Source organism: Haemaphysalis longicornis, unplaced genomic scaffold (assembly GCF_048455015.1).
Source record: "Haemaphysalis longicornis isolate Haplotype H1 unplaced genomic scaffold, Haemaphysalis longicornis Haplotype H1 scaffold_11, whole genome shotgun sequence".
Lineage (NCBI taxonomy): Eukaryota > Metazoa > Arthropoda > Arachnida > Ixodida > Ixodidae > Haemaphysalis > Haemaphysalis longicornis.
This window is the reverse complement of record NW_027526214.1, coordinates 127,259,841-127,282,287: the sequence shown is the minus strand read 5'-3', so window position 1 is coordinate 127,282,287 and position 22,447 is coordinate 127,259,841. Positions and strand designations below refer to the sequence as shown.

The following is a 22,447-nucleotide window of genomic DNA, read 5'->3' as shown; positions in this document are numbered from 1 at the left end:
TAAAAAAGTGGGCATTTATACACCTCTTCCAAAAAAGGGAGACTAAAAAAAGCGCTGAAAAGGACTACGGAAACGCGTATAAAAATATTTTATTATTTTATTTACTTATTGTGAGCAGTTAGTGGTGCGCCAGCCCTTTGGGACATTGACCGCTACCACAGTTACCTAGTGGCCACTATCCCATACCTCATCTTCCTCTGATAGTCATCCTCATCATCTTCCATCTCGGGGCTCGTGTCCGCCTCTTCACCGCCAGCTGAGTGTGTGTTCCGCGAGGGCTGCTACGCCTAATAAACGTCCTGTGCCGGCTGTCCTTCAGGGCCCTTACATTATTTATTTAGAAAACACTGCAGGCTAACAATAGCCCAGACAGGAGTAGGGGTGGTACAATACGAGAACATGACCAAAAAAGGAAAACAATACAGGTGGCAGAAACTAACAGGCAAATATACAACACATTACGGTACAAGAATTAACACGTTTCCAGATTCAAAAATGTGATGTGGTAGTTCATTCCATTGTGCTATTGTGGGAGGAAAGAAAGAGGTTGAAATTGTTAGTTCGAGCAAAGCTAGGAGTGAAGTTTTGGGAATGATATCGTCTAGTTGGACGCGAAGATAACGGAGAAAGAATGTTTGATAGGTCAAGTACACTTTTTTTGCTGGATAGATAGAAAAGAAATTTTAGTCTTGCTGTTTTCCTGCGACATTCTAAAGTTTGAATTTTGTTATCATGCACTAGTTCAGTTGGGGAATCAGACTGTCGAAATCGGTTGAAAATAAAATGGATGCTAACCTTTGGATTTTCTGTAGATTGTTAATATCTTTTTTAGTATGCGGATACCACACCTCACATGCATATTCCAAACCAGACCTGATTGTTGTATTGCATGCCAGCAGTTTAGTACTGGAGGGAGAACTACTTAGTCTATGCCTTAGCATGCCTAATTTCCTACGTGCGGATGAACAAATCTTTTCAATTGAGAAGACCAAGTTAGTTTGTTAGTGATTGTTACTCTAAGATATTTGTAACTTTCTGTTAGTAAAAGGGGGGTTCCTTTTATACTGTACGGGTAAATAAATGGCTCTTTCCTGTTATTGATGCGCATGAACATAGTTTTATCAGGGTTTACATTCATTCCCCAGCGGTCACACCACGTAGTTATGGCTTCGAAAGATTGGTACAGCATTATCTGATCATTTAAGGAGTTAATTGAATGGAATAAAAGACAATCATCGGCAAATAAGCGGATTTCTACACCTTATTTAGCACATGTTGTAATATCATTAATATAACTAAGAAGAAGCAAAGGCCCAAGGACACTTCCCTGGAGAACACCGGAGTTAACAGGGAGAGGGTTAGAATAAGCACCGTTTATGTCAAGAAACTGTGTACGTGAACTCATATACGATGCAACCCATTTAACAATTGTAGAGGGAAAACCTATCAGATTAAGTTTGTGAATTAGTTTGGAGTGCGGTATCGAATCAAATGCCTTGCTGAAGTCAAGGAAAACTACATCGCTTTGGTCTGATTTATCTAGTACCGAGGAGAATGAATGGACACGAGAAATTAACTGGGTAGTTGTAGAAAGACCTTTATAGAAGTCGTGTTGGAAGGGCGATAGAACATTTCGTGCGTCTAAAAAAATTACCATGTAATTTTAGATTTGTCATTCTGCTCGAGTCCTGCACCGTAACCTCGCCCGTCGTGGCATTGTTCTTGGGCTTCGGCTTATCTCTCGCTACGGAGTAAACAGTTACGGTTGCCAGGGCTTCTGGACTTCTTCACGGCTGCGACACTGGCTGGCCGCTCGCTTCAAACCACGCAACCACACGTATGTCAGAAGAAGAAGAAGAAGAAAACTTTATTTTTGCAAGGATCCCCTAGTCCGGAGCTCCCGGGATAGCCGACAGGGCCTTCTCTGCGCGTTCAATGAGTGTTCTTTGCACTTCCGCGCTAGAGTCGGCCAGCCTTCTTTCCCATGAAGTGGGGATAGGATTGTCGGAGGCGACAGAGTTGACAGCGGTGGGAGGACGACGTTGCAACAACCCCAAGGAGCGAAGTACACTTTGTGATTAAACTGTATTCAATGTACGTGGGCTCGTAACTCCGCACCTTCTGGAACTCACTGACGTTTCGCCCCCCCCCCCCCCCCCCCCCACCTGCCCTCCCCTTCCCTGACCGGCGCAATATTCGGGATTGAACCGCAGTGGTAACATCCGTTCTGGACGATGGCTTTCGCGCCGCTCTGCTTCCTCTCTTGCCCCACATCTCCCTTCGTCGGATGAATGGCTGCTGCATCTCGCACAGATTTGCCAGCTTGCCGCTGAAAGTTCTCTATGACTGGCGGACTTGGATCGGTTGCGTGCGCAAGCTTTCACATCTCTCCCCAAGTGGGCCACGTTAGCACGCGCTAGAACCCGCGGCAACCAGCTTCGCGAAATCGGCATCTGTACCGCGTGCTTTGATGTGCTTCCCTCTTGATGCGCGAACACACGTGCACTTGCGAGGAGAAGAGCAGCGAGAGATCGCGCAACGAACGCTGGGCAGTGTTCGCGAAGGTCAAGTGGTTCGGCGAGCGTGATGCGTCAGTGCTCGTCTAGGTTTGCTTGCACTTGTTCGTCTGCTCAACCACCCACTTAAGCAGCATTCGCAGTTAATAAATCTGATTCGCGTCGGACCAGAGCAGCACTGGTGTTCTAACCACAGCGCCAACCGGACACAGTGACGGGTGCACATGGCGGAACGCGAGCACAATAGGTGCACGCGGAGGAGAAGCTGGAGCGTGAATTGCGGCCATTCTGCCTGCCGCAGTGATTCGCTTCACAGGACGAAGGGAAAGAGAAAGAGACGCAATCACGATGGAACAGTAAAGAAGTACTTGATAACCGCTAAGCTGTCGCCTTCAGACGACGTAAGCAGACATGTTCCCGAGGATTTTCTTTTGTAATAAACTTCGATTCATATTACACGGAATACGTGCTAAAAAACTTACAATGCTCAAGCACAACTACCAATACCTGCTCAAGAAACTACCAAAACTATCAATAGCCGTTTCAGCAACCAAACCACATATAATTTCTTTCGGCATAGTTGAGATAAAAGACAACTTACTATACCGCTCCCGTAGCCGATCGGGTATTGACAGCACAAGGAAATACCGACATGGTTGAAACTCCACTGTGAAGTAGCTACTTACGATGCGCAAATGAAACTAGGAGTAATGAGAGAATCGTCTTAGGATGCAGAAAAACTTTTACAACGAGGCTGTATAGGTCGCAGTTTCTCGTGTAGTGAACATATGCAAAGTGGCGCCGGAAAATAATCGCATGCGCTCCATTCAGAGCTGTGTAAAATGCTCAATACTTCTCAATTTAAAGCGGGTATCTTGAAGAAAATTGCACTGAGATGAATAAATTAATAAATTGACTGATAAAAAAATTAGCAGTAGCTTAGCTCAGCTATGCCAGGATATACGTAGCGTGAGCTAAGGTTCAGCAATCCAAACCAATCCAGTCCAGTCCAGTCCGTCACAGCTCCTCGCGCTTGCGTAGCACGGCCCTTCAGGATTCACGCGATACTGCTCAACCTCGGCCAGTATAGCTTACGCTACAAAATAAGGAAGGTCGACTACATGCGTAATTTAATTTGTCGCACATAGGGGTGGACCCCGGAAAACCACTGAAATTAGCCGGTACGACGACTCTGCCATCACTCGGAGTTCATTTGCTCTTTTTGACTACGTAGTTCCCAGGGAAGTTGTAGACATTAAAGAATTTCCGTCTGCTGTCAATACGTGTCAATGCGTGCTGTCAATACGTCGGCAAGGAAACGGACCATCCCGTGTTTGTCGGCTAGTATAAAACTATTCCCTCGAAGTTTCACTCAGCTGATTACCTGGAAAGTATGCTCAATCGCAAGTCACAAACAACCGCATTTTGTTTCGCCAACTCCTTGGACTGCGCCAAGCCTCGCCGGTATGAATCCGATGGAGGAAATTTACGCGGGTCATTCTCGTCCACAGAGTATTAGGGCGCCGAATTTATTCCTAGGCTTCTACACTCGGTTACAGCTGCATAGCGTTCGAAGGAAAGTTGGCTTTGCGGCAAAGCGTGTTCTGTTTGAGGACGCCCGACAGAATCGGGCCACTGAGCGTAGCAATTGAAGGCTCGTGTGCACAAATACGTGCTGAGTCGAATTTGCCAAAACAAAGCGGTCCGGCGAGGATAATTTTTTTGAACACTGGAATATTGAGAAGGAACTATGTAGAATATGCTAAACGTTCGTCATTCACAATGCTGTTTAACCCTTTACCGTACAGCTTTCTCGCACCAAAAAAAAAAAAAAAGAATTCACTTGAATTTCACTTGCCTTAGCCAGGCGTATTTGACGACAAGTCGCCCTTTGAGCCATCTGAAACTCGGAGTTCAGGATCTCAAAGTCGTTTCTCATGGTCGCGAGCACTGGGCCCGGCTTGCGAACGCGTGATTCAGAAAAGCAGTCAATAAATGGTTGAGGCTCGACGGCATGCACGGCACGCGAAGCTTCCGCAAGTAGCCTCACAAGGTTCGACCGTGAAACTGGGAAGGAACGCAGGGCGGGCTAGCGTCAATGCGAAATTGCAAAGGGAAAGCGCTACTTTCGGGCCTTTAGCCTCACCAAGCTAGAAGCAAGTCTGGTGTCTAAAAGTTATGAGCCATTCCACTTTCTGGTGGTGGAAGTTCAGCAAAGTGGAGCAGACAGAATTCTGAACAAAAAATTCACAGCATATCCATGGGGTGAATGATGATGAGTGGGCGAAGTTCCTGAGGGAAAATCATCGGTAAAACCGTGACTCTTCAGTGAAAGTTCGCCCACTACATCTGTGTCCGAACGTAACGTCTAGAAAGTCTCGCTTAAACCGCGCGTCGGCACCTTGGGGCTGAGCTCGCCTGATGCGTTTTGCAGACGCCTCACGAGCTCTCACTGCATCGGGGTCTGCCTGCCGATACGCGCGCTTTCTCGCCGCTTCCCGTTCTCTGACGTTTTGGAGATCCTCTTCGCGCCGCAGCCGTGCCGCTTCGCGTACGGCAGGGTCCTCGCGCCGTTGCCGTGACGCTTGGGCCTCTCGTTCTCGAACGCTGGGATCTTGGCGGCGTCGTCGCGCAGCCAGACGACACGCTTCGGCCTCCCGCTCTCGTACGGCAGGATCTTGGCGGCGGCGTCGCGCAGCTTCACGGAGCGCTTCTGCCTCGCGGGCTCGCACATCTGCAGCCTTATCCATCGGGCAACTCCGAGCGCGCGCCAACAGCTAACGGATTTTATTACAACGCTCCCCGCCATCTAGTAAACAATCCAAGAACTAAACTAGAGGCAGCCACGCCATCTAGTAAACAATCCAAGCGCATCTTTTCATCATATACAAGTACCGCCATCTAGTAAACAATCCAAGAACTAAACTAGAGGTAGCCACGCCATCTAGTAAACAATCCAAGAACTAAACTAGAGGTGGCTACATACATACGTCGAGGATGGACAGACCCACGCCTTAAGGAGCTTCGCCCCTAAAATACGAACTCGACGGAAGTCGGGCTTCGACAAGCCGTTCCGGGACTTCGTTCGTTCTGGGTAGGTGGTCGGGAGGGAGGAGGAGGAGGGGGGTATGTATCTGCAGTGTGGAATGCTGAAACTTTATACTTTATACGTACACGGCAGCTTGAAGCCGAAAGTCTCCTCGCTGGAAATTTTCGACGTCACCTACGTTCGTGTGTCGGGACTATACGCAACGTCCCCTTTACGACGAGAGAAAACAGCTGACATTCGAGTATATCGGACGGCGTTTCCCTGTTTTTCTGCCGCGTGCGTGGCTGGCAGCGTTAGCACTTCTTTCATACCGGAAGTCTCCTCTGTCAGTGGCCTCCTATAAGCAAGAAAGCACGACAAAGATGGAGGGTTCGAGTCATGAAACGTGTTACGCTCAAAGGGCACGTGGTAAATTTGGCGTTGTCACAAGACGTTTCAAAGCGAAGCTTTGTTTGACTCAGGGATGGCGACGGCCCACACTGGAACGCACTGCAGAAAAGCCGACTTTCTCTGACGACGAATATGATGATGGCGGATGCAGTGAAAGATGCTTGAAAGGCGAAGCTTTCTCTTCTAAAAAGCCAATCTCTTCCAAGTCTAAATTCAAAGCACAAATTCATCACCTTAAACTGGAGAATGAACCGAACACGCCCACAAGGATAGGAAAAAGTATACAACGAGGCTCTACACCGGAGCTTACATTCACTACACGCATAAAGAAATTGCAATGAACGGTAACGGACGTTATTCTCAGCAGTGATCACTTTATTGCTTAAAGGGACACTGAAGTGATATGTAAACATTTCGGGATTACTAGCGCAAATTGTAGCCCGGAGTCCCCAGGCCATGTTTCGACCACTCTGGGCTCGTTTACTCGATTTTATTTAGTAGAAAAATTAATTCGAAAATGCTGTCCTCCTCTCTTTACGCTCGCCCATTTTCTGTGGCGTTTTCGTGTGACGTCAGGAGGTGCCGAGCTCGCAATTGGCTGCGCTACTGCACGGCTCCCCGGCCTTCAGACAGAGTCAGTCGGCCCAGCGTTTCGTCCGCCGGCCGCCGACGGGTCGTCGCAATTCGTTCGCTCAGTTGAAACGAAGCCAGGACACGTTTGTGAATGGAAGAATGTGCCTTTCTTTACTTGGTTAGTTTGTACACTGTATCTAGCTCCAAGTCAAGGTCGCTTCGCACAAGCGCTGCACAAGCGCACATGCGACGCTTCTCTGACTGGTACGCCAGTAGGAAAATATAAGGCCTCTTGAAGGCGGGAGAAGAGTCAGCGAAGTCAATATAGGTACTAAGGAAATAAAATCAACTGATATTTTTACCGTACCGCGTAAAACTAGGGTGCGGGAAACACTTTTTTGCGCTGGGCGAACACCCACAGCGGTCAGCAGCATGACTACGCATGTGCGAACGCTTTTCCGTCTACGAAATGCAATTGCTAGACGTGAGCTATTGTGGAAACTCGGGGTACGCTTACTGCACGAGCGCAATACAACAAATAGTCACCTAAGCTGCTTGAAATGCCAAAACTAAATAAAAGTGTAAACGTGTTGTACAATATATACCTTTATTACCAAGGTCGGCTGAGCCGGTGTCGTGGCCTAGTCGATTCCACTTCCGGCCACCGAAGAGTGCGGACGCGGGATCATGAGCTCCGTCGGAGCGGTGACAGCGGCCCAGTCTGGCCGCGGCAACAGGTTTTTTGACCGCGAAAATGGTAGCCAGGATTATCAAGTCAGTCTTCCCCAGCTGCCAACCGGAAAATATGTGACCAACACAGTGTTTTTACACGGCGATATGCGTGCCAGGCCCTACCGCGTACAAGATTTTCGAGACGCGCTCACGCGTTTGGCGTTGCTCCCAGAAGTGATTGCTCTGGGGGCGTACCAAATGAATCACGTGTGGGCCGTCACCTTCAGCAGCGCGGACGCTGTGAAGAAGATGCTGGCCGTCGGAGACGTGAAGGTGAAGGAGAGAAAGTGCCTCGTAATTGATCCGAATAACCAGGACATGCGTTTGAAGCTGCACTGGTTGCTGCATGGCGTCCCGGATGACGAGGTGCGTTCGGCGTTTGCTCAGTATGGCAGGGTGACTGACGTCTCTAGAGAACGTTGGCGGGTGCCAGGTTGCGTTGAAAAAGGCTCCACGACGCGGCATGTGACTATTCGACTAAAGGCTGGCGTCATGCCGGAAGATTTACCGCATCAGCTACGTGTGGGCGGGGAATTAACGCTTGTGGTGGTTCCGGGCAGGGCGCCACTTTGCCTGCGTTGCAACAGGCAGGGTCACGTCAGGCGTGAGTGTCGCGTCCCGCGTTGCTCACTTTGTCGGCGCTTCGGACATCCAGACAGCGAATGCGTGAAGACGTACGCCACAGCTGCTGGTCCTACTGGGGTGGAGGACAAGTCTGAACACCTCATGATGGATGAGGCTGACGCAGAGGAGGCCGCGAGCGGAGGAGCTGCTGGGCCCTCGTTAGAACCTGAGCCAACTGCTTCCTCTGAGGATAAAGAAGATATCGCACAAGGTAACGGGACCGCAATGGTTGACGAAGGGTTACCCTCTGCTGCATCTCCTGCTGAAAATGAAGAACCCAGCAAGGAATCCAATGACATTTACGAGGAGATGGAGGTGCCAGAAGCTGTTGATGACAACTCGTCCGGGGCTGTGCTGGCAAAACGGCCACGACAAAGCGACGACGGCATTGAAGAGGAAGTGGAGACAACGGCAACGGGCGAACCGCCGTCAAAGACAGCTGTGTTACGCCGAGCTACCTTGAAACTAAAGCCCAACAATCAGAAGGATCGGAAAGCTAGTGACAAATCACCGCCGTAGATACGTGGATCGTGAGGAGAGTACCGCGTGGTTGTGTCGTCCATGTTTACAAAGATGCCTCCGATTGGAATGGCGGCCTTGGCCCCAAGGAACTGTGAGACTCTCGTTGACCCGTTGATACAAAGTGTAAGCATCATGTTATTCGTTTCTCCTGATGGCTCTAAATTTAACAGCAAATTTACGCGTAGGCACGATTAACGTAAGAGGGCTGGCCTCGAAGAAAAAACAGTACCAGCTTTCGCGCCTATTCATGGAAAAAAACCTGGATATCATCGCTGTTCAGGAGACAAAAATAGAAAGTGAGGAACAAACGAATCACATGGTGCAACCTTTCCGGGAGCGTTATAGTGTTTGTGTCTCCCATGCTGTGGGTACATCGGCGGGATGTGTACTGTTTCTGCGGAATACCATCGGCATTATTGTGGATGAAGTGATTACGTGTGAAACTGGGCGCATGCTTGTTTGTGACTTTAAGTTTTCAGGTATTGAATGGCGTGTTATCTGTGTTTATGCGCCTAACAAGCAAAGTGAACGTAAAACGTTCTTTGATCGCCTAGAACGGTACCTCATCAGCGCAAGACATGTGGTTATGTTAGGCGATTTTAATTGTGTATGTTGTCCTTGCGATAGGGTTGGGAAAATATCTGAACGTGACACAAGTGCGCTACTATTAAACGCAATTGTTCATGAACACAGGTTGGAAGACGTGGCGCTCCTAATAGCGAGAGATAAACCTACCCAGTTCACTCATTTCCAGGGCGGAAGTCATGCTCGTCTCGACCGCGCATATGTTGATACAGAGCTGCTTATCTTGTGTAGAAATTACCAGGTGGAACATGTTGCGTTTAGTGACCACAGTCTGGTAATGTTTGACATTGAATCTCAACCAAGAGCTGGAAGGTTTCAGTGGGATCAGTGGAAGTTAAATACGAAACTTCTGCAGGACGAGGCATTTGTCGATAAAGTAAAGGACAAGATTAAGAACATTCTCCAGGGGAAGGCCGAAGATGCCATCTTATTATGGGAACGCTTTAAAGAAGAGGTCAAAATCGCAGCAATTGAAAGGCCCTGCGAAATAAAAGTTAAAGAAAGAAACAACGAGAAAGAACTGAAATGTCAGTTGGACTATTTGTTATTTGCAGACAGCCTACAACCAGGAACCCACACACGCAGTATTAGAGAGGTAAAGATACAACTAGAGACGCTTGAAACAGAAAGATATAAGGGAGCGGTAATACGGGCCCGGGCTGAAAGATTGTGGTTAGGCGAAATGCCCACGAAACGTGCTCTCGGAGACGAAAAGCGATAGGCAGCCAAGAACAATATAGTGGCGATTTCATACGCTGGTGCTGTCACTCGAGATAAACAAAAGATTGAACGTGCATTTGTGGAGCACTATAGACATGTCCTGGGCCAACGTCAGCCATACAAAGATGGATTTAAGGAGCAGTTTTTACCACTCGTACCGAAGCTGGACGAAGAGGTTAAAGCAAACTTGGAGGCCCCTATTAGTGTTCAGGAAATAGAACAGGCCATAGATGAACTAAGTCGAGGAAAAGCGCCTGGGCCTGATGATCTCAGCGCTTCTTTTTACAAAGTGTTTAAATGTGAACTTCCAGAGACTCTTTGCAACGTTATATGGCTCGCGTATAAGGAAAAGACGTTGCCCCCGTCTTTCCATAGATCACATGTAATCCTTATCCCCAAAACAGATGATGAAACAAAATTGTTATTCGTCGAAGCATACAGACCAATTACACTTGCAGATGTAGATTATAAGGTATTTATGAAAGTTCTGGCAAAACGTTTACAATGTGTTATTCGGGCAATTGTTGGCCAACACCAAACCTGCGGCATAAAAGGTCGCTCAATAACGACAAACCTCCACGTGTTTCGGAGTCGTTTAGAAACCGTTGATTCATTGGGAGGACGAGTTGCTATCTTGCAGTTAGACCTGGCTAAGGCCTTTGATCGAGTAACACATGATATCCTGTTTGCAGTGCTTGAACAGGCGAATGTCGGCTCGATTATTTTAGAGGGGGTTAAGATGAGTTATACAAACAGTTTCACGAGCCTGATAGTAAATAAAAAGTCAGCGAGAGCTTTTCGGTTGTGTCAGGCGTGAAGCAGGGATGTCCTTTAAGTGCCCTGCTGTTTGCTATTTACCTGGAACCATTTTGTCTGAAATTATTAAATATTAACCAGATAAGAGGTTTTACGTTGCACGAGAGTGAGGTAAAGATTCTTTGCTATGCTGATGATGTTGCGGTCGTGTGCTGTGACAAAGAGAGCGTCAGTAGAGCGGTTCGAGTAGCGGCGGAATTTTGTGAGCAGACAGGAAGCGCTATCAATTGGAGAAAGTGCATAGGCACTTGGCATGGAGACTGGGAGGGCACGCCAGAGGAATTTGCAAACGTCAACTGGAGCACCTCCCCCACTAGATACCTTGGAGTGCCATTACAATGGTACCAGAAACCCACTGAGTTCTGGTCTGAGGAAACTGAAAGAGTCCGGAGTGAAACGCTAAAATGGGGGGGTCATGATATGTCAATATTTTCGCGCGCTTCTCTCTGTAATGTATTTTTGGTTGCTAAAATATGGTATGTGCTTCAGGTGTTGTGCACGTCAAGGGTCAACGTGCAAAAAATTCACAGGGTTTTTGCTGTGTTTATTTGGCGCTCAGGATGGGAGCGCATGAGTCGTACGAATCTCTTCATTTCCGTTAAAAAAGGAGGTCTTGGACTGGTGCACCTATTTCTTAGGCAGGTTGTCTCTAGGTTTATTTTCCTGAGAGACCAGACAGACCCTTTTCTACGAACAGTTGTGCAGACGAGATTGGTGAATTATTTGGCAGATTTTGTTGTGTCTTCTAGTGCACTAAAACCAAGAGCACCACGAGGCTACATGAAAGAGGTCGTTATGGCCTTTCAATTCCTGAAGGCCAGGTTTTCCTACGAATACCTTGCTCTGGTGCCTAGAAAGAAACTGTACAATGATTTAATCGATGTGGCATTACCGGTACCTGTTTATCGTTCGTTATACTGTGCAGGAACGGGGAAAGATGTGTTAAGAAGAGTTAAGCAAATGCCTGTCAAGTCAACAGTCAAAAGTTTCTTCTTTCAATTACATACCGGAACACTGCCCGTCAGTCCTTGGCTGCTGGAGAAAGGAATACTTGTAGCTGGGTCAGTGAATTGTCGACATTGCGGTAAACTGGAAACTATAGAACACATTTTATTGGACTGTTCTGACGCAGTGTTCCACTGGGACATTCTCCAGCGGACACTAAAGAAAGAACTGCCGGTATCCCCGTATGGAATACGTTTCCTCCCAACGCGTAATGATGGAGGCATGCCACTTGACATGTTTATGGCCTTGAGCCTGCACAGTCTCTGGAAACCTCGTATGGCCGTGAGACATGCAGACCCGGATGCACGACCGGCAAGGGAATATTTTATCGAAAGCATTGCTTATATCAGAGATGTTATGAAAATTCAAGACGAGAAACCTGACTGGGCTAACATATTGGATGAACTAGTTAACCTGAAACGCTTTTAACACGCGCCACCTGTAGCAGCGGGAAGGGTTTTATCATTATGTTGTGACAGACATGTGTCATTGTTTAAATTTTTTTTTGCCATTATGCTGTGTGGAGGCATGTGTCATTGTTTTGTATTTTGTGCGCTGTACCAAGCCGGTAATAAAGAAAAACAAAAAGGTGTCGTGGCCTAGTCGTCTGGGGCGCTAGGTGTGTTGTCGCAAGTGTTTTGCAAGCCACGAGTTCGAGTCCCCGCGGTTACGTGCTTTTTTTTTTTGTAAGTTAACTTTTTCGTTTTCTGCCGATGTTTTCTACATTGAGTTCACCTTTTTTTGGGCCGCAACGTTCGTGGCTCCACGAACTAGTTCACAGAACGCTCGCAGGCTGGCACTGGCGCGAGCGAGTTCTCGTTGGCGTGCTGTTGCCATAAGCACCGACTGCTTGCGGGCAGTGGGCACAAGCCAGAATGAACAGACCCTTGGCCTGGTGCGAACACGCTTTTTACGATACAGGCATGAGTGAGGCAAGCTCCAAATATGGGGGAAAAGCGCATGACATTTGGGCGTCTGCGGGTACGCGGAGGGCGTCCATGCACTGCGTAGGCCTCGGCTAGTGAATGCTACGATTCCAAGCCGTCCTGGGAGGCTTATCTTTATGCATTTTCACAGCTGACAACATGGCAGAAGTGCGGTACGATGATTACTGAGTTATTGAGAATGCCCATCCAACAACGCCACCAGTTGTGTTTTACAGAACCGAAACCGAAACCGAAACTTGTTTGGTTGCTCACCTTGGGCATCGTCCAATCACGGTGCCCGCTCCTCCTAACGTCACAGCTTTAGTTGGTGCGGTCGCCGCAAACCGCGCATGGTAGTTTTTCTTCTTTCGCGCTTTGTAAAATAATTACCGATTTGTTAACCGGATAAACGATGAAAAGTGTGCTAATTTGAGCCAGTCTACGCAGTCCAAGCAAAAACGGGAGCTTGACAAATTCACTTCAGTGTCCCTTTCAATCGGTATTGAGCTAAAGCGTTCTGCCATTAAGAGGCTCACTAGACGGCTCACAGACTGGGACGAAGTCAGCAAAAAACGCCTCGCCAATCGAGACTCGCAAAACAGTGCAAACCCTATTTGTCCAGAAAGCTCGACAACACAACTCGTACAAGACAAAAAAGTGGCAAAAAGTGTTATACCCTGAAATCTCCGCTGACAATGCAAAATCACATTTGCTGCATTTATGGGAAGCACAGGAAGGCATTCGTAAGCGGTGGACAAACAATAAATGCAATCATAAACTTAAGCGCAAACTCGCCGAATTGGAAACGCGAATACAAGAACTTGCAAAAAAACAGAGGCTCAATGGGACAAAATTTGCCACCAGGTCCGGGGAAACCTGAGTGTGCAACGCATCTGGAATTTACTCAACCATCTAATAAATCCCAACCACTCCAACTTAGAGCAAAATCAGAGGCTAACTCATGCCATTCACAAATTTCCAAGGATCTGATGCAACACCCCTCAACAAAATCATAGACACATACTTACCTAAAGACAACTATGATACACTAGCAACCTGCTCCGGCTCACACAACTTCGAACTAGATAAACATATTTCTGAAACAGGGCTTAGGGGAGCTATCCTTAACGTTAGACCAAACTCTCCACCGCGATATAGACCAGATTACCCATAGGATGCTAAGGAGTCTAGACGAGAACTCAATTACAGTCACCAAGTACTTTTCTCGTAACCATTGGATTCAAGAAACTATACCTGAACCCTAGAAACGGGCAAAAATCACCTTGATATCCAAAGCAGGAAAACCGTTCTACGAATTTAAAGCGCGAAAATTCAGACGCGGGACGAACAGGGAAAAGGCAAGTGTTTGTCTTTGTCGTGTTCGTCCCCTGTCTGAATTTTCGCGCTTTAAATTCGTACAATGGAGTCCCAACTAGCTCGAACTCACACGTTGTCAGGAAAACCACACACGCTTAGACATCTGTGCCCACCTAACGGCGCAGAAAGTAAGACTCGGAGCAAGCCCAGCGGGTAGGGAAACGCTAGCTACGCTTGGCTACACGGCGCCGCACATCACGGAAGACGCAGTGGACATCCCGCCTGAACTAAGGACCACAATTCTTGTCCGTCCAATACCCCGGAACATGGCCCCTCAACATCATGAGGGAAGACGCCTAGCAAGAGCAACTGCGCTAGAAAAACAGTACGGAGGACAAGACTACGTCGTATATACAGACGCGGCGGAATACGCGAGGTACGGGGTAAGATCGGCGGCCGTTACCTCCACAACCGACCTCCTTTCCAGTCTGACGCTTCGGTCGTCGAACACCCAGCAGGCTGAAGAGACGGCTATCGCCCTTGCCCTCTCTCAGACAAAGGCCAGCGTAATTATTACGGACAGCCAAGCCGCGTGCCGAGCATACCAAGCAGGTAGGGTTTCAAAACAAGCGCTTCGGGTTCTGCTTCAACGGCCACCGCAGAAGCAGGTCACAATCATTTGGACCCTGCCCACTCTGCTCTTCGCGGCAACCAAACGGCACACGTCCTGGCCCGAGAACTCGCCCACCGGGCACCGCAAGAAGAGTCGGAGCAAACCTGGCAACCGCTCCTCCCATACGCCGATATCACCCAACATTATCGACTAGAGAGACAACTCTATCCCCCAGTCACCGATCAGGCCACGAAAGAACAGGAAGTCATCTTGAGACAACTACAGACTAATACCTACCCCCACCCAACACGACTACACGCCATCCACCCTACTCTTTACGACCCCCTATGTAGTCACTGCCAAGCACCAGGCACGCTGTACCATATTGTCTGGGAATGTCAACTGAACCCAGATCTTCCCCCCATCCCCATCCCCTCACGCGAGCAGTGGGAGAGTACGCTGGCCAGCTCTTCTCCTGAAACGCAGCTTTTGCTAGCGGAAAGGGCGAAGATAGCCGGTCGTACCAACGGAGTCTTGGACTGAAGACCCCGACCACAAATATGCTCACTTCAACTGTGATTAAAGTTTCCCTCTCTCTCTCTCTCTCTCTCTCTCTCTCTCTCTCTCTCTCTCTATCTCTCTCTGCGACCGATCTCTGTTACCTCTTGCCTCGGAAAGCTAATGGAACGAATTATACATAACAAACTCGTCAAGAATTTACAACACAAAAAACCCCTCCTCATACAATGACTGCTTTCCGACTTAAAATATCCACATAGGACATTCTTCTTCAACTCTCCTAACACGTTATCACGTCACATGATAAGCTTGACGCAGCTGCTATACTAGCATTATATTTAACCAAAGCATTTGATAATGTTTCGCACACAGACAAACTCCGCGGCTTACACGCCATAGGCCCAGGATCACGCACGTACATTTATATCCGAAGCTTTCTCGCAAACAGGACAGCTATTACAAAAATTGCCGATATTACTTCAGCATCCTGACTGTCTCTTCAAAAGGCATGCCACAAGGCACCATCAATTCCCCCTTACTGTTTAATCTCATATTAACCATCCACCAACAACCCCAAGGAATTCGTAATCTTCAGTTTGTTTTTACGCTTATGACATTACACTTGTGATAACCAATGGCAACCGCGCTGAAATTAAGACTACTTTACAAACAAGAGGAGAGGCAGTGATAGAAGGGGCCGGTCGAGCAGGCCACCACACCTGCTCGCCAGCAAAATCCCAGCTTCGGGAAGACCCTAAATTAGTGAATTTTATGGACATCGTCTCAACTAAGACAAAGTGTCAAAAAGTTCCATGTTGTACCAATGCTAAACACGGGGTAAACCACGCTTGTCGAAAGGAAAGTGATAAATAAGGACAACTTTGTGCATGAAAGCGGTGAGATATGGTTCAATAATCACCGCTGTCAGGCAAACATTTGTCCTTATTTGCCCCTGTCAAAATATGTGAACAGTCCCGGTCATGCATTTGAACATCTCAAAGCAATGATTTTAGAATCCGCTTTCAGAACCCACCACGACCGCGAGGTTCAGGAATCTTATCCCATGTATAAATTTAGGTCAGCGACACTTGGTATCAATGAAAGTTACCTAAAACTAACGAGCTCACCGAAAACATACTAATGATTAAAATTGGCGACCTCATCATTTTTAACCCGTTGTTCATTTACCCTACCCTTGAATTCCCCAATAAAATTCGCACAAGCCCTCAAAGTACAGCAGCTTTATTCGCGTAATGCAGCTCCACAATGCGATTTCTCCTTTGGAAAGAGGCCGCGTTTCCCCACCACTTTGCAACATTTAACCCTTTGTGATCCCCCGCATGGGGCACCTTGAGTAATCCACGGACCCCGAGCCCCCAAAACATAACCTGTAACTACCCTACCGTGGTCATGTGTTTAAAGGTGAAGGATAAGAAACCACAAACGGTGGCCGTCGGAGCCCAGGTCAAGCTCCGGCGGATGGGCTCCCTGTCTGTTTACTAGGCAGGGAGCTCCGGACCTCTCTCGGTATCAGGGTAACCCGAGCGAAGGAAGTACCCCCGTCCCCTGCTTTTTTCTATGCTGTATGAAAAATTCAAGCGCCCCTCCAAAACAAAAGTCTTGTTTTCTCCACTTCCAAGCATGAGATTCCCAAAGCCAGACAACTGCTCTCGTTTCATGGTCATCGAATCTCTTTACGCAGCCCGCCCTCTTGATTCACAATCAGTACTTCTGATCAACAAGTATCTTGACTGAATAAGTGGAAAAACATACAATGCAGGAAAAAATTCGCGCCAATCCACCCTATGAATGTGGTTGGAAAGCAAAGCTGTAAATGGCACGCACAACGATTACCCATGCGACGTCACTTAAGTTCACTCACGTCGCTCTACAAGTAGTGAAACAAGAGAGAAGTGTAATGCACTTAACCACACCCTTTAATACTTCAAAGAGATATTCTTGGTATGGTTAAATCGATGCAGGATGCATGCAGTTGTATTGGTGTAGCACATGAGTGGAAACGCTTTTATTATAAAATTGACACAAGCTCAAACCCAGTGTTAGATTACCTCACTTCTCCGTCTCTGCCACCGCGGACGAAGGCGACGAGATCGGCGGCGGAGACGGAGGAGGACGAGGAGTGCGAGCAGGCGAAGGAAGTACTTCCATTCACATTCCTGAATGGCCCAGAGTGCGGCCCAGGGGAGTGGTTACTTCTGCACTGGATCCCATATGTAGTCCGCGCCGCCTGCTCTCTGTCCACCAGCTTAAACTGGGCAGGGGCTGTAGAGCAGCATCTCCCATTGCTCGTGTTGGGTAGTTGACGGAAGGAGAGGAGGGTGCTCAGCACTAAAGTCTGACGCCCGATTATGTGGCGTAGCGTCCCTACCTCTGAGCAAAATTTACATTCAGCGTCATAGCGATTCGGGTGGATTAAGGGTAGACGCGTCGGGTGTGGGAAGGAGCCGGATTGTATGAGCCGTACGGTAGTTTGCTGTTCTCTCGAAACGTCCGAGTAAATCGAAGGTTGGGTCTGTCTCTGAAGGCGATAATGCAGGGCTATGTTTCTGAACGAGACAAGCGGGTGACTGTCCTCGTGCAGCTCCGCAGCACGGGGGGTAAAAACGCAGGCTTGTTGGTGGGCGTATTCGTTGCCCTCCGTGGAAGCGTGAGCGGGTGTCCAGATGAGCTGAAAGGAACGGTTTGGGGAGTGGATCCTTAGCACACGCAATGCAGGTGGGGACACCCAAGCGAAATGGTAATTCCGGTTGGCTTGTTGGAAATCAGTGACTACCTTCCGAGTCCCTAATTGAGTGAGAGCAAAGGCGATGGATGCCTCTTCTGCCTCTGAGTGAGGCACACGCATAAAGGTTGGTTCAGCAGGTAGCCACGATGACAGCGCACTGCGGCCCCCGATGTTTGAGGCGTCTGTGTAGATAGCTGTATGATCCCCACAAAGGGTGGTGAGCGCTTGAGCACGTGCTTGTCGGCGACTGTCGCCGCGTGAGGGGTTCATATTGTAACGTGGTGGCAGAGCAGATGAGACGAACCATAAAGAAGGTGAACAACCTATTACAGTATTTACATGGCGGTGATCAGACAGCCAGCGCAGGGTCCGCCAGCACTTACTTCGTCGTCGTCGTAGCTGGTCTTTTGTGATGCCGCTATTGCCCACCTAGATGCTGCGTAAAATTACCCCCAGTCGAATTATCCCAGTATAATAAATAATCCCATAACAAATATCCCAGAATAAAATTATCCCAGTCGAAGCTTCGCCGCGATGAGGGCATTGATGCCGACGAGCAATGCGACAGAATACAAGCCAAACAGCGTGTCCCACCCAGCTTCATCGTCGTCGATGATGCTCGTGTGTTTTAATGTTTTTTAATTTTATGTTTTAAACAACCACGCTGAGCAGGGAAGTAGACTTGCAAGGAACAAAACAGACGTTTATTTCGTTGTCAACTTCAACATCACCTTCACATCAATTTCAAACTTAAAATAGAACAAATAGCACGTCAAGTTCACAATAGAACAAAATATTTGCGTTCAAAAATATATCAGCTGATACCCAAACATATAGATGGAACACGAATAAATACGATAATGTAGTCTAAGCCGCATCGAGAAATAAATCGCATCAAACACACATGAAATACAAATCAGTTGAAACATGAAATATGGTGGAAAATAAATGCGGCTACCAGCCATACGGTGGCCCATTGGGGTTGGGCTACTGAGCCCAAGGAGGGTGCATGGTACGATCCCGACTACAGCGGCGTTTTTTTTTTCGATTAACGCGAAAAACAATAAATCTCGCGAGTCGATATTTTCGCGACGTAAAAGAACCCCAGGCGGCCAAAAATCCTTCATTACGGCGCGCCCCGTAGTCATAACAGCTTGGGCTCGTTGAAACATCGATATATTTTATTTGCAGCTCCAATGTAAGCCTATCACTTCTGTGTTTATCCTGCTCACTCATAGGCGCAAATTCCAAAGAAAGTGACCAAACGTTGTAAAGCGGAAGTTAGATGTCTTCCCTCGTTAAACCGTGTGATTTATTTAAAAATAAAACCAGAAATCAAATTGAAAATCAGGACCATATTTGGCGAGCATCATTATTACCAAGTTTGTAACACAGTTTACAAGAATGACATGACTATAGCCACGTCAGAAAAACGGGAAGGCTAACTGAATTCAAAACAGCGCAGGCAGTACCGAAAAGACACACACATACAACGTCTCAGTACAAAAAGCCGAGGAATCACAAAAAAAAAAAAAAAACAAGCCGGGTATTCAGACATGACGAAAATGAAATATCACGAAGCCCGAAGAAAAGAAGGTGGTGTTTAACTACGAGAATGCAAACAAGGTGACGACACTGGAATGCGCATAGGAACCTGCGTAAGGCGCCCATGTTTTCTGTGCCAGTCAACTTGCTTTGTGTGCGTATATCCCCCCTTCTTGTAATCGCGTTCCCTAAACAGTGGGGGCGCGCGGCAGTTCCTCGGTGTGCGAGGTACGGCCTTCGTGAACGTTCCCAGAAAACGACGGGGAGATTTTCTCCACGCGTGACGGAGGGCGAAGCGGGCGATGTCTGCTTGAAGCAGCACCATCGTGGCGTGTTTACGGCGCATTTAGAGCTTTTATTGCACTGGAAACTGACGGAAATAAAAGAAGAGGAATGACTTTAGGCTAGGAAAACAAACAAAAATAAATAAACAAACGTGTACAGCTATTTTGTACAGTCATGCGCTGTTTACAAAAAAAGCAACGAAATGTGAACTGGACATTGCAAACGATGGTGCTATTGCGGAGAAGCCTAGCCTCTCTATGACCGACTACTCTTAGTTTGAAGCAAAGTGCAGCTCCTGGAACATTTTTCAATGAAGAATGAAAACATTAGGCGGGTCGCTCATACCAAATGATTGCAGCGAGACGCAAACACGTTCACTTTTACGCCACCACCACCGCGTCAGTCCGCGACGGTAGCATCTTTCAAGCAAAATTGAAATTCCAGGCTTTGACAAACATCACGGCGTTAGCGAGTATGCACCTATATACCGAAGTACAAAGTATAGGCCAGAAAGCCTCCCTACCGTTTGCGACAGTTGCTCTGTAGGAAGATTGGTTGCTTTTACAGCGCAACACTGTTATGCGTCGACGAGTCGTACGCTTATTGTTGATCCGGTCGCCACTTGAAGTATCCTGTTCGTGCTCCCGCACGCACCCACCGCCACATTCTACCACCGCGAAGCGAACTCGCGCACCACACAATACGTCGGGAACAGTCTTGGTTGATCTCGCTGATACATTCCTTCCTCGCGTGCCGTTTAAGCGGCAAGGTCGTCACTTTTTGGAAACTCCACGCGGCATGCCACGCTTTCTATATCGGAGCTCGGTGACTCGCTGCACGTCCACCGGGAGCAGCTGCCATCTTGACGACTGCCCTCTCATTTGCACCGAGATCTCGCGTCAGGCTCGTCCTGTAACTCCGCTCATGGACGGAGCTTTTCCGGGCGTGAATCTCCCAAGCCGGAGTTTTCTTGGAGGTGATGTGCTTAACGCCGTCTTCGGCCGGAGCAATGGTATGTTATCGTTTCGTATTTACACCGTCACTTGGTTGACGGAGTGTTAGGCGTATAGTGCTTTATACACTCCGCAGTACACAGTAAGCGTTGTACTGCTGGAGGATTTACCGGAGCATAAACCTAATGAAACTCCCCATCCGGCTTGTTTTCGTTTACTGTGTGGTTGAGATTGGCATTGCTCGCCCGTCCTCGAGCAACTGGTCCTCGTCGCTACACATGGTCCCGAAGAAATCTGGTGACTGGAAACCCTGCGGTCATTACCGCTCCTTCAACGTGGCCACTGTACCCGACAGGTACCCCCTAGCTAATATACAGGACTTCACCAATAACCTCAGCGGATGTACCATATTTTCAAAGCTTGACCTCCAAAAAGCCTACCACAAAATCCCGGTATCCCCGGATGACGTCAAGAAAACTGCCATCATTACACCGTTTGGCCTTTTCGAATTCACCCGAATGCCTTTCGGGTTGCGCAACGCAGCTCAGACTTTTCAACGCTTCAAAAATGTCGTCCTCTGCGGCTTGCCTTTTGTTTTGTTTTCGTCTACATAGATGACGTTCTTGTCGCCAGTTCGTCGTTATCTGAGCATCTGCACCATCTGTGGATAGTTTTCGAACGCCTAGCAGAGCATGGCCTCATCCTTAACAGCGAAAATTGCGCATTCGGGGTGCCGTCATTGGAGTATCTCGGTTACCTCGTTGACCGCAATCGAATTCGCCCTCTACCAGACAAAGTGAAGGCCATAATCGACTTCCCTCGGCCTGAGTCCTTACGCCGACTGCGCCGTTTCCTAGGAATGGTAAATTATTACCGACGGTTCATCCCAAACTGTGCGGCCATTGTGCACCCTCTCGAAATTTCCCTTCAAGCTTCCAAGTCTACCGAGTGCAAGCTTGAATGGCCTGAAACTGCCGATCGCGCATTCACTACCATCAAGGAGCGCCTCGCTTCTGCTACTCTCCTTGTGCACCCACGCCACAACGCTCCCACGAGCCTGATGGTAGACGCTTCCCACTGTGCCATTGGAGGTGTACTTCAGCAGCACATCCGCGGCAGCTGGCACCCGCTCGGTTTCTTTTCGAAGAAGCTTTCTCCCACTGAGCAACGGTACAGCACTTTCGGACGGGTACTCCTGGCGGCATACCTCGCTGTGAAGCATTTCCGCTTTTTCCTCGAAGGCCGCAGCTTCGTGATCTTCACCGATCACAAGCCTCTTACGAACGCCTTCAAGTCATCGAAGACTACATATTCTCCCCGAGAGACGCGACATTTGGCTTATCTTGCAGAGTTTACGACGGACATTCGGCATGTCAAGGGAGTTAACAACATTCGAGCCGACGCCTTTAGCCGTATTTCCGCCGTACAGCGCTCCGGTTTCAGTTCTCAGGAGTTGGCCCAAGCCCAAAGCGATGACGAGGAGCTCCGAACTCTGCGTTCCGTTCTTCAAACAGTTCCTCTCTGCAACTCCAGGACCTTATCTGCCCTCATTCGGGAATCAGCATCGTTTGCGACATTGATCCGATTTCAGGCCGCAGACGACCGTACCTTCCTGCTCCTCTCAGGCGCATTGCTTTCGACTCCATTCACCGTCTCTCTCATCCTGGAGTACGTGCCTCACGGCATTTGGTTGCCGAGAAATACGTCCGGCCTGGCACGAATTCTGACGTACACGCATGGGCTCGCTCCTGCCTCGCCTGCCAGCAATGCAAGGTCTCTCGGCATACCACATTACCTCTGGCCCATTTTCCCTTGCCGGACTCTAGGTTCTCCACAATTCGCGTCGACCTCGTTGGCCCGCTACCACCATCTAAGGGCTACCGTTACATCTTGACAGTGATCGACCGTTTTACTCGCTGGCCGGAGGCGGTTCCAATCGACGATATAACGGCTGAGACTGTTGCTTGCACACTTATGTCCACGTGGATCGCCCGTTTTGGCGTGACCTCGG

The 22,447-nt window shown here is 48.4% G+C and overlaps 1 protein-coding gene across 1 annotated transcript; it reads left to right on the top strand.

The window, feature by feature from the left end:
* Positions 1 to 7,215: 7,215 nt before the first annotated feature.
* On the top strand, positions 7,216 to 8,403 carry LOC144160800 (uncharacterized). Its single transcript, XM_077691957.1, has one exon. The coding sequence runs from the start codon at positions 7,216 to 7,218 to the stop codon at positions 8,401 to 8,403; it is 1,188 nt and encodes a 395-aa protein (XP_077548083.1).
* The last annotated feature ends 14,044 nt before the right edge of the window (positions 8,404 to 22,447 follow it).